This window comes from Kwoniella mangroviensis, chromosome 3, assembly GCF_000507465.2.
Source record: "Kwoniella mangroviensis CBS 8507 chromosome 3, whole genome shotgun sequence".
NCBI lineage: Eukaryota > Fungi > Basidiomycota > Tremellomycetes > Tremellales > Cryptococcaceae > Kwoniella > Kwoniella mangrovensis.
Window position 1 is genome coordinate 1,133,835 of NC_088829.1, and position 13,098 is coordinate 1,146,932.

The 13,098-nt window shown below is 46.6% G+C and overlaps 3 protein-coding genes across 3 annotated transcripts; 2 read left to right on the plus strand and 1 right to left on the minus strand.

The window, feature by feature from the left end:
• Window positions 1-176: 176 nt before the first annotated feature.
• On the plus strand, window positions 177-7,386 carry I203_108241 (uncharacterized protein; the record flags this gene model as incomplete). Its single annotated transcript, XM_065518367.1, has 19 exons — window positions 177-924; window positions 1,012-1,580; window positions 1,657-2,471; window positions 2,526-3,712; window positions 3,768-3,796; window positions 3,862-3,976; window positions 4,038-4,373; window positions 4,460-4,658; window positions 4,732-4,878; window positions 4,946-5,078; window positions 5,149-5,392; window positions 5,465-5,592; window positions 5,651-5,701; window positions 5,750-5,851; window positions 5,903-6,082; window positions 6,157-6,314; window positions 6,376-6,507; window positions 6,579-7,027; window positions 7,106-7,386. 19 exons carry the CDS (start codon window positions 177-179, stop codon window positions 7,384-7,386), a joined length of 6,003 nt encoding a protein of 2,000 aa, XP_065372732.1.
• A 269-nt stretch (window positions 7,387-7,655) lies between these two features.
• I203_108242 (uncharacterized protein) lies at window positions 7,656-10,976 on the minus strand (the record flags this gene model as incomplete). The annotated part of the gene is made up of 6 exons (XM_019148414.1): window positions 7,656-7,952; window positions 8,045-8,393; window positions 8,551-8,802; window positions 8,895-9,811; window positions 9,914-10,690; window positions 10,752-10,976. 6 exons carry the CDS (start codon window positions 10,974-10,976, stop codon window positions 7,656-7,658), a joined length of 2,817 nt encoding a protein of 938 aa, XP_019001997.1.
• Window positions 10,977-11,599: 623 nt separating this feature from the next.
• On the plus strand, window positions 11,600-12,621 carry I203_108243 (phosphoadenosine phosphosulfate reductase; the record flags this gene model as incomplete). The annotated part of the gene is made up of 4 exons (XM_019148415.1): window positions 11,600-11,748; window positions 11,814-11,886; window positions 11,968-12,338; window positions 12,408-12,621. 4 exons carry the CDS (start codon window positions 11,600-11,602, stop codon window positions 12,619-12,621), a joined length of 807 nt encoding a protein of 268 aa, XP_019001998.1.
• Window positions 12,622-13,098: the final 477 nt, after the last annotated feature.

Here is a 13,098-nt window from a genome sequence, read left to right on the forward strand (position 1 = left end):
TCCACTCGTCGATTGAAAACATCGACAGACCACTCACCTCTTATGTCAGTAGCATCGACCTCGTGAAACTTGATCGCATCCACGCGACTCGGCTCGATGCAGATACGCGATCATCACCCATGAATATGTACTCATCAGATTTCCTTCCCCCACGGCCACTATAACACCCACCCAAGATGCCCTACGATCCCGGCGGACCCTCCTCATTCTCCTCCCCATACCCGCATATCACACAGTCTCAAGCACCTATCGACCCGGTGTTGAAGCTACGTATCACACATATAACGTCTACATTATCAGCACCTCTGCCATCCCTGAGAGAGCTATATGTCCCATCCAGATTCTCGACGGCGATACCACCTGGCAACTTACCTGAGAAGCTGCCCGTGGTGAGGATATTCGGTACTACCCCATCTCTTCAGAAGATATGTGCGAACATCCACCTATGTTATCCTTACTTCTACGTCCCGTTCCCTATGGAATCGACCTCCTCTTCCTCGTCAGCAGGTGGAGGAGGCTTGGACCCTCTAAGACCAGAGAGAGTAATCAAGCTATGTCAGAGATTCGCCGTATCGCTCAACCACGCTATATGTATAGCTTCAAGGCAGAATCCACAGACGTCCAACAAATACGGAGGAGGGGTCGATCCAAAACATCTGCACGTCGTATCTGTCATGTTGGTCAAGGGGATCCCATTTTATGGATATCATATCGGCTATTCATACTTTCTCAAAGTGTCTTTGGCCAATCCTGGTAAACTGTATACGGCGCTGGAACAGCTGAGAAAGCCGATTGTTCTGGGTAGGACATGGCAGCCACATGAAGCACACATGAATCATGTACTGCAGTTCATGTGCGATTTCGATTTGTATGGATGTGGGTGGTTGGAAGTGGGAGGTGGGAAATTTAGGGAACCGTTACCTGGTAGGTTGTATGTGCGCTCAGAAGACAAATGCCTGCGTTACCTTTCTGCCCAGAACAATCGCTGATATTTGAACATACTCTCCGCAGAGGGTGATCCATACGACTCCCCACCATCATCACCCCACGGACCACCCGAAATCTTCGACTCATTATCCGTTCCAGAGTTCATGCTACATGACATTGGCCTATCCCCATCAAAGGATACGTTTGCGCCACTGGAAATTGATATCTTACCTCACCATATACTGAATCGGAATAGACTGAAACCCAGAAATCTGCACCATGACTTCATTGAACTGCTACATCAGCCTTTGGATCCCAATGAAAAGCTCGTTCCGGCGGTCGCAGAATTATGGGAAGATGAGCGACGGCGAAGATCTCTCAAAGGTTTGAGCCTGGGAAGCGATGCTATGATGCCCGACTCGGGAGGGATGGGCGCTAGATCAATGAAAGAATTGGGATACAAAGACCCGAACCAATCACAGGACGAAGAGGAGAATATAGGTGGGAACTGGAAGATATCAAGGGAATTGTGGGACTTCATTCAACAAAGAATGCAGGATGAACGAACGAAGAAGGGAGGGAAATTGAATTTCAAAGGTTTTTCAAACGAGATCACCAATGGGAAAAGCGGTGAAAAACGGAATTATGATCGGGTGAGTAATACTCACTTAGTTTGATCAGATGAGCTTCCCTGTCATTAATCTAACACAAACTGATCAATTGTTCTAGTGGATCATGACTACCTTTCAAGCTGTTTCAGCTCATTGGCCTCGACCACCCCGTCCCCCAAAATCCACTCAGAAGTCTAGACAATCTGCAAAGTCTTATCTAGGCTCATCGCAGGCCGACGGTCTATCGTCCCCTGCTCAAGCATCCATCGCTCTCACTTCATCACCTACGGCACAGCCACCTCCTTCTCCAACGGAAGCAGAGATCCCTCTTGTAAATCTCAAGGGAGAGGATGTTTTTCTCGACAATGGCGGAGAGAAAGGTGAGACAAATGGGATCCAGGGAGACCCCTTCGATGAAGCAGAGGAAGAAGGAGAGGAGAACCCTTTTGAGGTATTTGCCATGACCCAAGCATCGCAACACGCTCCTGTAGATTTAGACGTCAATGCTAGGATAATATCACGAAATGCTTCTGATCGCGATACTCAGGATGAGAATCGAGAGGTTGACGATTATCCGGACGAAGAAAATGACAATGCGAAACGGCATGCGGAAGATGTCAAACACCATGCCGAAGAGGGTTTGAAGTTTCGTGCCACTCAAATGCCACGAAGAATCGCAGAGGAGGAGAACGAAAATGACAATGCGATGTATGACGACGAAGAGCTGGATGAACTGTTCCGCCAAACGGTAGCAGCTGGTTTTGGGAGTAATCAAAGTACTCCCCGTAAGAGCAGGTTTTATCACGTATCGGTCACTCCAAGTTCCAAGGCTAGCACGAGCGGTGGCGGCTATCAGTCTAGTGGAGGAATGTACGATAAAAGGGTAGAAAGACAGCTGAGAATGATGGAACAGGCTGGTTTAGGTGATCTTGAGTGAGTGAGGTGATCGCTGACCCGGTACTCAGATGTTGATATCACACCCAATAGTACGATTGTCGATCGATCTTCCATGTCGCTTTCATCACCTCAAAACCCATGGGATAATCGGCCGGTGACACCCAGCAAACCCAAAACTCCTGTCAGTGAAAAGCCTACTCCAACGACACTCATGCGAAATCTTTTCGCCAAAGCTGGTCGATCGTCTGTCTCGCCGCTGAGTACCCCCTCCAAGAAGATTACCGCGTTGCCATTTGATTCACCAAATGTGATAATGTTACCTCCATTGCGGCGGACCGTAGGCGATATATCATCATCCCCTTCGTCGTCTCCACCAGAGGAAGAAACAGAGCTGGAAAAAGTATCGACCCTGCAACACGACGTAATCGAGAAGCTGGGCATAAGTCAAGAAGACCTGCAAGATGCCAAAGATGAGCTGAAGGAGATCCAGGCGGAGTTACCAGAACAGGATGTGGTGGATGCCTTTTTCCGTCCCAATCAGAAGACACCCACATCCGTTCCAACTCGCTCTACAGCTAGTTCCAATGGTAACGACAAGGTGCAATTCCTCACGCCTACGCTTAAAGGCACGAAGAGACCGTTCACGCCGACGTTCAAAGACGACGGGAGGGAGGAGGAAGCCACACCCGGGGCTACTTTTGTATCATCCTCAGCGATGCGGAATCCCAACCTACCCAGTACAAGAAAGAAGGTCAGATTAGCTTCTCCACCGCCTGCAATTGCGTCTCAACAACGATTGATACCTTCTATCCCCACGCCCACTCCCAAATCATCAGGCAGTACCGATCTCAGCCACTCCTCTCACCCCACCACGAATTCAGATTCCACCACTACGCGCATAATTCAGCACCAATACTCCAAGAATGCATGGCAATTCCACTTGCCTCCGCCGCCCCAGTCAGAAATCGAGAACACAATGGAATCCAACGGTGTTCCCTCTGCCATATATCAACAGCCGTACTACTCAAATTCGGTCGATGTTCCCTCTCGAGCACAATTGTTCGCTGGTAGGATGTTCACTTTGAAGGGGAACTCGGTCAGAGATTTACAAGATTTTGAGAATTCTTTCGACGACCCACTGAAAGATAGGAAATGGCTGCGAGGAAAGAAGGGGAAGCATGGCTGGAAGTGGGGCTGGGAGTTTTCGATCCCCCCTCCAATCAATCGAGAAGTCAGATCGTGGTGTGAGAAGGAAGATAATGCGAGGAGGTTTCAGAGTGAGTTACAAATGCGTTATGACGCAGATGTGGTGTTGGCTGACAAAGAGTTCAGTCGAGAAGATCAAAAACCTTACGTCTCAGGTGAGTATGCAGCTCGAAGTTCATCTGAGAAAATTAGATCCATACAAGGCTGATACTCTATATAGCTTGAAAAACCAACGCAGAAAAGTAAATACGGCTTCAAATTTTCGCAGAAGCGCAAAACCAAAGAATCGGAGAGAGAACAGCAAAACATGTCTGTTCTAGCTCTTGAGGTTTTTGGTGAGCTTACCAGACTTGTACGCGGATTGTACATTCCCATCAGCTGACAACAACGATACAGCACAATCGCGACATCAGCTCTTGTCTGATCCAGATAAAGATCCCATAACAGCGGTATTCTACTGTTATCAGAACGACGATCCGACTTTACCTGATAACACTGTACACAAAGGTTATCATACTGGATATCTATGCTTGAAATCGCCTACAATGGACGAATCGAGATTGAGGTCATTGAATAAGGATAATATTCCTTGTGACATTTTTGATAGTGAACTGGACCTGATCAACCACATTATCGATATCACCAAATCTTGGGATCCGGATGTGTTGGCAGGATGGGAACTGCATAATTCGTCTTGGGGATATTTGGTTAGCAGAGCGAATGAAGAGTTTTGTGAGCTGGCGTATCATCTCTCGTTGAATCACGCAAGGACGATTAGATATCGCGCGGTACCACTGACATTTTGATCTGCTTTCCAGCTATCGACTTGATGGACCAACTCTCACGTGTGGTTTCGGGACATTCAGGTCCAAAGAAAGATGGTTACTCGGCTCATCATACTTCCACGTTCAAGGTATCTGGGAGACATATATTGAACATATGGAGGATATGTCGATCAGAGGTCAATTTGAATCAATACACCTTTGAGAATGTAGTTTTCCATCTACTCCATCAGAGGTATGTTGGATATACGCAGCTGTCGTGCAGAACAGCGACCTGGATACAGCTGATGATCGATCTTAACTCTCAGAATTCCTCACTATTCACCCGCTAACCTTACTGCTCTTTGGAGAAGTAAGACACCCGAGCACACCCATCGAGTGTTGAAGTACTTCTTTCAGAGGGTCGTGATCTACATGGAGATCGTCGATGCTGCGGAGATAATCACCAAGAATGCGTGAGTTATTCCCGCAGAGAGCGAAGATCGCACGCGAATCAAGCTGATATCGGTGAGTGCCTGTCAGTGAATTCGCACGAGTGTTTGGAGTAGATTTCGCATCTGTCATGTTCAGAGGATCACAATACAAAGTCGAGTCGTTCATGTTCCGAATCGCTAAACCTGAAAGCTTCGTTCTGGTCTCGCCATCCAAGGAGCAGGTGAGTGGGCTACACTAAAGACCTGACAAGTTGATCGTAGTGTGAAGTTGGTCTAATCAACTATCTTTAGGTCGGTTTGCAAAATGCTCCTTTCGCTGTTCCACTCATCGCCGAGCCTGAATCGAAATATTATACCCATCCGATTCTAGTACTAGACTTCCAGTCATTATATCCGTCCATCATGATAGCGTATAATATCTGCTTTTCGACTTGTTTAGGCAGAGTGGAGAAATTCAAAGGGACCAATAAATTCGGGTTTACGGAGTTGAAAGTTGCTGATGGGTTGTTGGAGCTGCTGAAGGATTATCTTACTGGTGAGTCATTGTCTTCAATATCTGACACCCCAACATCAGGAAGGATGTGCTGAACCTCTTACTCACGTCAAGTCACTCCGAACGGAATGATCTTTGTGAAACCCGCTGTAAGAAAGAGTCTCTTGGCGAAAATGTTGGGTGAGATCTTGGACACTCGAGTAATGGTCAAGCATGCTATGAAAGGTGCAAGGGGTGACAAAGTGAGGCATATGGTCCTGCTCACCCCAAGCGATACAGCAGCTGATGTGATTCGAATAGTCTCTTACATCTCTTTTGAACGCCAGACAGCTGGGTCTCAAGCTCATGGCGGTGAGTATTTCCTCTTACAGCAGAGTCAGTCACTGATCTCTTGCTCAGAACGTCACGTATGGGTACACCAGTGCTACTTATTCCGGTAGGATGCCATGTATCGAAGTAGCGGACTCTATCGTGCAAACGGGCAGGGAAACGCTAGAAAAGGTCAGCTTTCTCTTCCTCTGAAGTTAGGTATCCTCGCTGAGAAGTCTATAGGCCCAAGAACTCATCCATTCTCGACCGGATTGGGATGCCCAAGTCGTCTACGGTGATACCGACTCTCTTTTCGTAGCTCTACCTGGACGTACAAAAGATCAAGCTTTCAAAATCGGTAATGACATCGCAGACGCTGTGACGGCTATGAACCCTAAGCCAGTAAAGTTGAAATTCGAAAAGGTCAGTTCATGCTCTCAGAACTACTGTCAGAAAATTTCTAAGATTTGAGTTGACGTGTCATGCTATGCCTTCAGGTCTACATGGGATCAGTACTGATGGCGAAAAAACGATATGTTGGATTCAAATATGAACATCCGGATGAGACGGAACCCACCTTCGATGCGAAAGGTATCGAGACTATAAGGAGAGATGGGTTTCCTGCGCAACAAAAGATCGAAGAGGTCTGTCTCAAGTGAGTTGGGATGGAGCTGTCTCGAGAAAACTGAGTGGACTAATTGTTGCGCCGTGGTCAGGTTGTTATTCCGAACCCAGGACCTATCCCAGATCAAAGATTTTTGTCGTCAGGAATGGACAAAGATCTTACAGAACAGGGTATCCATACAGGATTTCATTGTCGCCAAGGAAGTCAGGCTCGGATCATATTCGTGAGTCACTTCGTCAGGTATGTGACTAGTGCTGTTTGAGATCAAATTTGCTGAGAATTTACATCACATAGTGAGAAAGGCGTTCCACCACCGGGAGCAGCTGTGGCTTATCGACGAATCCTCAAGGATCCTCGAGATGAGCCTCAATACGGAGAGAGGGTACCGTATATCATTTCCAATGCGGATGGTAGAAGGTTGATCGAAAGGGCCAGGATGCCCGAGGAACTTTTAGTCAACCGATCTCTGTCAATAGATTTTGAGTACTATATTCAGAACTTGCTCATACCGCCTTTATCTAGAATATTCAATTTGGTAGGAGCCAATGTGGAGGAGTGGTTCAAGACGATGCCTCGGACTAAGCGGGTGTCGAAATATGAGAATCAGATGAACCAAGCGACTCGAGGTACGGCAAGGGGCAGGGGAAGGGGTCGGGGTAAAGCGAGAGGAAGAGCTGGGATGAGGATTGATTCCCATTTCAAGTCTAGTCACTGTATTGTCTGCGGAGTGGACTCTTCTTCAGGTGAGTACGCAATATTGCTTAGCAAATCTTATCTACATGATATTTTCAACGCTGATCTCTCTGCTCGTATCCGTCCAGCACTCTGCATGGATTGCCAATCCGATCCATCCACAACCACTCATGCGTTACTATCCCGTACCCAGCTCGCAAGTCGGAAGCTCCTGGATTTACAGAAAATCTGCGCGTCGTGCTCTTCTACCCCGCCTGGAGAGAAGATCCTGTGCGATTCGATAGATTGCCCGATCACTTACGCGAGGATAGGGGCCGAGAGGGATGTAGAGGATTTGGAGGAAGTGGGCGAGTTGTTGAAGGAGTTGAATATGGAAGGCGAGGAGGACGTGTCGTTTGAGTTTGATTGAGATTATTGCTATCAACTATACTTGTAATTGCTTTGCTTGGATATACTATACACTGCATTCTTCTTATACCTGTCAAATTGCTTGTTGATATTCTGTTGATCGAATCATACGTTGTGTACTATGAATATATTGGTAAACGATCAGATACAATGGGGCCTACTTCAGCAAGTGCAAGTGCGGTCCCCAGAGATTAAGTATGCATTCACATTTTACGCATCTACACCTGACATTCTATTCCTTCTTGCAATCCTTCTGAAAATTTCAGTCACCTACAGCTCAACATGTTTTGGTGGATCTGGCCCTTTATCTGTCGGAGAAGCTTTCGAGATTGACGTCTTACCTAGCTTATCACCCGTCTCTTGAGTGACATCCTCCAGTTCAGGTCCTTTGTCGGTCGGTTTGGCCAATGTAGTTGAGGTAGTGGGAGTGGCCTCGCTATGTGTCGACTCAACTACTTCCGGTCCATGATCTGTTGGGCTGGCTAGCGTCGTCGAACTTGTGGCCGACGAAGATGAAGAGGAAGGCCGAGGTCGACGGGGTGATTTCTTATTGATCAGTCGGAGGACCTGTAATTTTGTATTGTTAGCATCAAGCCGGAAAGTCAAGATGACTCAGTTTGAACAGCGAAATAGGGACCAGCCCAGCTATGCTAACTCACAGTCATCTGTAACTTTTTACCCCTCTCGTCCAGATCCCCAGCCATGATAACCGGATCCTCAGTCTTATCATCTTCGATCTTCACTTGGTCTTTCATCAACTTGTCTATCCACTGCTCATTCTCTTTCATCTGATCTTCCACGTTCTTCAACTCCTCTTCAGTATATTTAGGCGGTATAGCGGGATTCTCATCCGTTGCAGACTCGGCAGCTTTCAAGGCTTCCGTATTGTTCTTACGAGCTTCACTGAGGAAAGATCGAGAGGCGAACATTGCTTGTTGGAAGGCTTCGAGGGCTTTGGGTCGGTGAAGGTACTCCTTGTATCGCTTGAGGATGGGTAGTTCGAGGGATCTAATGGGAGGTGATAGCGTAGTTAGTGCTGTCTTATATCAAGAGGCATCAAGATTAGGGAAAGGTGGAATGGTCCGTCGTATGTTCTTTCCTTCATTATCAAAGCTCTTCTCATTTACCATTCGAAGATGTTGGCGAATCGGAGAAGCCCACTCACTCCAAATCCGACCTCTTCCCTTTCAAAGTCTTCTCATCAGCTGTCTCAGCATGATCGCCCAACCATTCCATCGTCTTATCCACCAATTCTCTGATCTTATCTCTCTCAGCCTGGGTGGCATATTCATGCAAGGCCTTGATATCTGAATCGGGACTAAGTAGGCCTGATAGTCGGTATAAATAACCTTCGAGGAGATTACGTGCTTCCTCACGAGCGAATTTGGCGGATTCGTAGGCTGCGATTGATTGGAGTCTGGCCGAAAAGGAAAATACAAGGTCATCAGCAACCGAAGCACTTCCTCGCCCAGAATCAACCGGTCTAAGTTAATAGGCAATTACACTTACCTGGCTTGGGTCGTCCTCTTCTCTTCACCTGTCATGGGTCTGAGACCGATATGTTTCTCTTTAAATCTCAAAGCGATCTTTTGCTTTTTCGACTTTGTCTTGGCATCCTTCGTTTCGTCCTTTAGGTCGTCATCCTCTGTGGTATTGTCCTCTGACGGGGTGTCATCCTTCTTACCGCCGAATAATCCTTTCAAAGCACCAGCCACGCCACCTTCCTTGCCTTCAGGTTCGGTGACGTTGGAAGTGAGAACGGCGTTGGCGACTGACAGATATCCCCTGGGATCGAGTCTCAACGTAACTTGAATGACAGGTTGAGGAGTTGTAAAGTTCTTCAACGATTTTTGAATATCGTTGATCGTCAACGCTAAAATAGGTTTAGTCTGAGCTTGATCATTCTCCACTTTTGTTGTCGATTGTCCAGGTGATGCAGGATGAGTGGATTGTGAGAATTCTAAGGTCATCTCATCTTCACCTTTGGCAGGTACAGGTAAAGTCAAGATTTTCCTTTCACCTAGTTTAGTTCCCTTTTCAAAGATAACTTCGCCGTCTTTGCCATCCTTGATGATGTCGTAGAAGAATCTTTCCGTGACGTTGAGGTTTTTCATCTTGAATTGTCTGCTCAGTGCTGCACCGTAATAAGCCGCACCTAACACAGCAGCTTCGTCGGTATTTACATTTTGAGCGATCAGATCGTCTTTACCACCTAATACGGATTTCAAGGTATTCTGAACTAAAGGCACCCTTGTGTTACCCCCGAATAAGATAACAGAGTTGATGTCGTTGAGGGAAAGCTCAGCGGAAATGAGGGCTGAGGTGACGGGATGGGAAAACAAGGGGATGGATGCTTCCAGAGACTGTTCGAGGGAAGCTCGCGAGATCTTTGATCGATAGTCGACGTCGTTGTAGAGTGATTCGATCTGAGTGTGAGGTTTATTAGGTCAGTTACGATGAACAGGGATGTGGATGATGTCTTCGATCATTTGTCATATATTGCGTTGGTCAAATCTCATCACACTCACAGCTACGTTGGCCTCTTGATTAGCACTCAAGATATGTTTCACTCTGTTTGCTTCTCTTGCCAATTTCGCCAAAGCCTTTTTATCATTTTTAACACCTTTCTGACTGCTCTTCTTGATGAAATCTTCAACTAATAGATCTTGAATATAAACATCCAGCAATACTCCACCCACTTGTTCATATCCCGTACCGAGCACTTCGATGTGTGTGGTATTTATGGGAGTTTTCGATTTAGGTGTAGGTAGATAACTGGTTTGGTAGAAAGCCAAGACTGTAGCTGTTGTTGATAATGCACCCGAGTCGTATATAACATGATATTCCTTTGATCCTTCGCCAGTCTCAAGATTGTAATCTGGGAATGTCCTAGTCATGGCGTAATTCAATGCTACACCGGTACCTTCCCCTATCATCGCTAAACAACTTAACCCTTGTAGTTCCAATGCATCTTTATACGCGTTGCGCTGATAATGATCCCACCATGCTGGGACTGTCACTATCACTTGGTTTATGGGCTCGGCAGTCGATCCAGCTGGTAAGAGGGTTTCAGCGAGATGTCGGAAATACGATATTTGATGGGCCAACAGGGCAGTAGGTGTCCAAAATTGGTCGGGGGGAGAGGCGGATGGTGAGATGTGGGATGGTGCAGAAGGATGAGGGAAGATGAGCACACCGTCGTCTGTGAGTGAGGGTGGATTAGGATGGAGGGGGAGTTGAAGTTGAGAAGTGGATCCGAGAAGGGGTTTGACATAAGGGAAATGAGTGTCGGGGAAACGTGTGGCCTAAGCAAGCGACAAAGGTCAGCAATGGATGTGCATGGTAGTAGGAATCTATACTACTCACAGCCATCTTAGCCTCTGCTCCAAACACCCTATCATCCCTCTTCCATCCTACCACACTCGATATCTTTCTCTTACTATCTTTGTCCAGCACTACATCGAATGGTACACCGGGTTTGATCAATGATAATTTCGTGAATTCCGCTCCGTAATCTATCGCCAGGACTGCCGCCTTTATAGCTGGCACTAGCAGCAGCAGTAGCAGGGAGAAGATATGCGATGGGCGCATGGTGAACGTTCTGTTCTACTTTCCTATATCGGACTTTGGTGAATTCACTGGGACCAAGCAAAGAAAGTTGATAGATAGTGAACGATCGCTCAGACTGTAGTGCGCATGAGGGTGATTGACACGTTGATGGTGTGACCAGAGGAATAGCTGAGCTGGGAGCAAGACTTGTTGCTGTTGGTCTTGGTATTCCAAGCTGTTCTTCGATATTCTTGACTTTTAACATCCAACATTCAGTGTCCAGCGTGGAGGTGATCGTTTTCGTGTTTCCTCCACGTCAATTGTCATTTACAATTAGTATTTACCGAGATGTACACAACACGTGGTGAGCTCATGTTTTCATTGTTGTGACGTAATCAGATACCAGTAATATATAATTCCCAAATCTGCACCGTCACATCACCTCATCCGGATTATCTGGAATTGCACTCGTACTCGTACTCGTTCTTGAAAAAGTTGAGACTTGGTTAATGTTGCACCAGGTCCACATGATTATTCAGCATGCATCAACATCATCTCAACATATATAAACTGACAAATGGATCATATCAGACCCATCAGAAATATATGTAGACCGAGGACATACGAATATTACCTTTCTATCATCGTACCACACTATTTCGACAATGACGAATAGCGAAATCCTCACACCTCAATATACTCCCGAGGAGATCGAAAAGTTCAACCTTGAATTGGAGAACAAGTCACCTCAGGATATACTGAGATGGGCTATTGATAATCTTGATGGATTGTATCAGACGACTGCGTTTGGATTGTGAGTCGTAAGCTCTATAGCGAATATCTGAGATTGCGTTGCTCATCCGGTTGGTATCCATGTAGGACCGGTACTGCCGCTTTGGATATGATATCGAAGATGTCACAGGAGAGGGAAGAGATCCATCTTGTTCCTTTGGTGGGTGATCGTATTTCAATTCATATAACAACATCGTGGCTTGACGGACGTATTGCTGACAAGTCTTTGTGACGCTTGTAGATATTCATCGATACCCTACACCATTTCCCCGAAACTCTCCAACTCTCCCAGACAGCCTCTGAAAACTATCTCGCGGAGTTGCACACCTACAAACCCCAGGGTGCAGACACCGCCGAAGAGTTCGCTGTGAAATACGGCGAGAAGTTATGGGAAACCGACGAGGCTAGTTACGATTACCTCGTCAAGGTCGAACCTGCCGCTAGGGCGTATAAGGAGTTGGGTGTGAGGGCGGTGATCACTGGACGAAGGAGGTCTCAGGGGTCGGATAGAGCGAATCTGAAGGTTTTAGAAGTCGATGAGAGAGGTCTGATCAAGGTGAATCCGTTGATTAGTTGGGGGTACAAGGAGGTTAAAGATTACGTGGATAAGGAGTGGGTATTATCATTCGGCGGGTTCATAATATCATGAGACTAAATGACTAATGCTTGTTGTGGTAATAGGAACGTCCCCTACAACCCATTGCTCGATCAGGGATATAGGTCGATAGGTGATGTTCACTCCACCGCACCTCCCGATCCTAACGCCATTAACAACGACGCAGGAGAGAGGAGCGGTAGGTGGCAAGGGAAGTCCAAGACGGAATGCGGATTACACACCAATTATTTCGAGATGAAGAAGAAGTTTGAAGAAAAAGCTAAGAATGGTGGGCAGTGAGATGAGCTAGCGACCGTCTTGTACAGCCCTATATGCGGACATGCATGTATAGTATTTCGTATGTATTCTCATTTCCTTTCAATCATACGGAATCTGATAAGACAATACACCCAATTCACGGTTTGGAGACTTACAATGCAGTCCGATAAAAATTTTCGGATGCTGTCAAATGCTTGTACCATCTTTCCTTGGGGAACAGCAACTGTCCTTACCTAACATGGATATCATTGCGGTTGCTGGTCTACAAAAGGTATGCTATGATAGCTACTCGACGTGTTGAGCTTCTACTCGGCACACCAGTGACTACTCGATGTGTCGACACCTATCCGACGAGATCTTTACTCCACGTGATATTTATCGGACGTATTGATATCTATTCAACTACCAAACATCTACTCATCGTGATCAACCCCTGCAGCAGACTACACACCATCCTCCTTCATCCACCGTACAGAATAAGGTGTCACCTTGTTTACC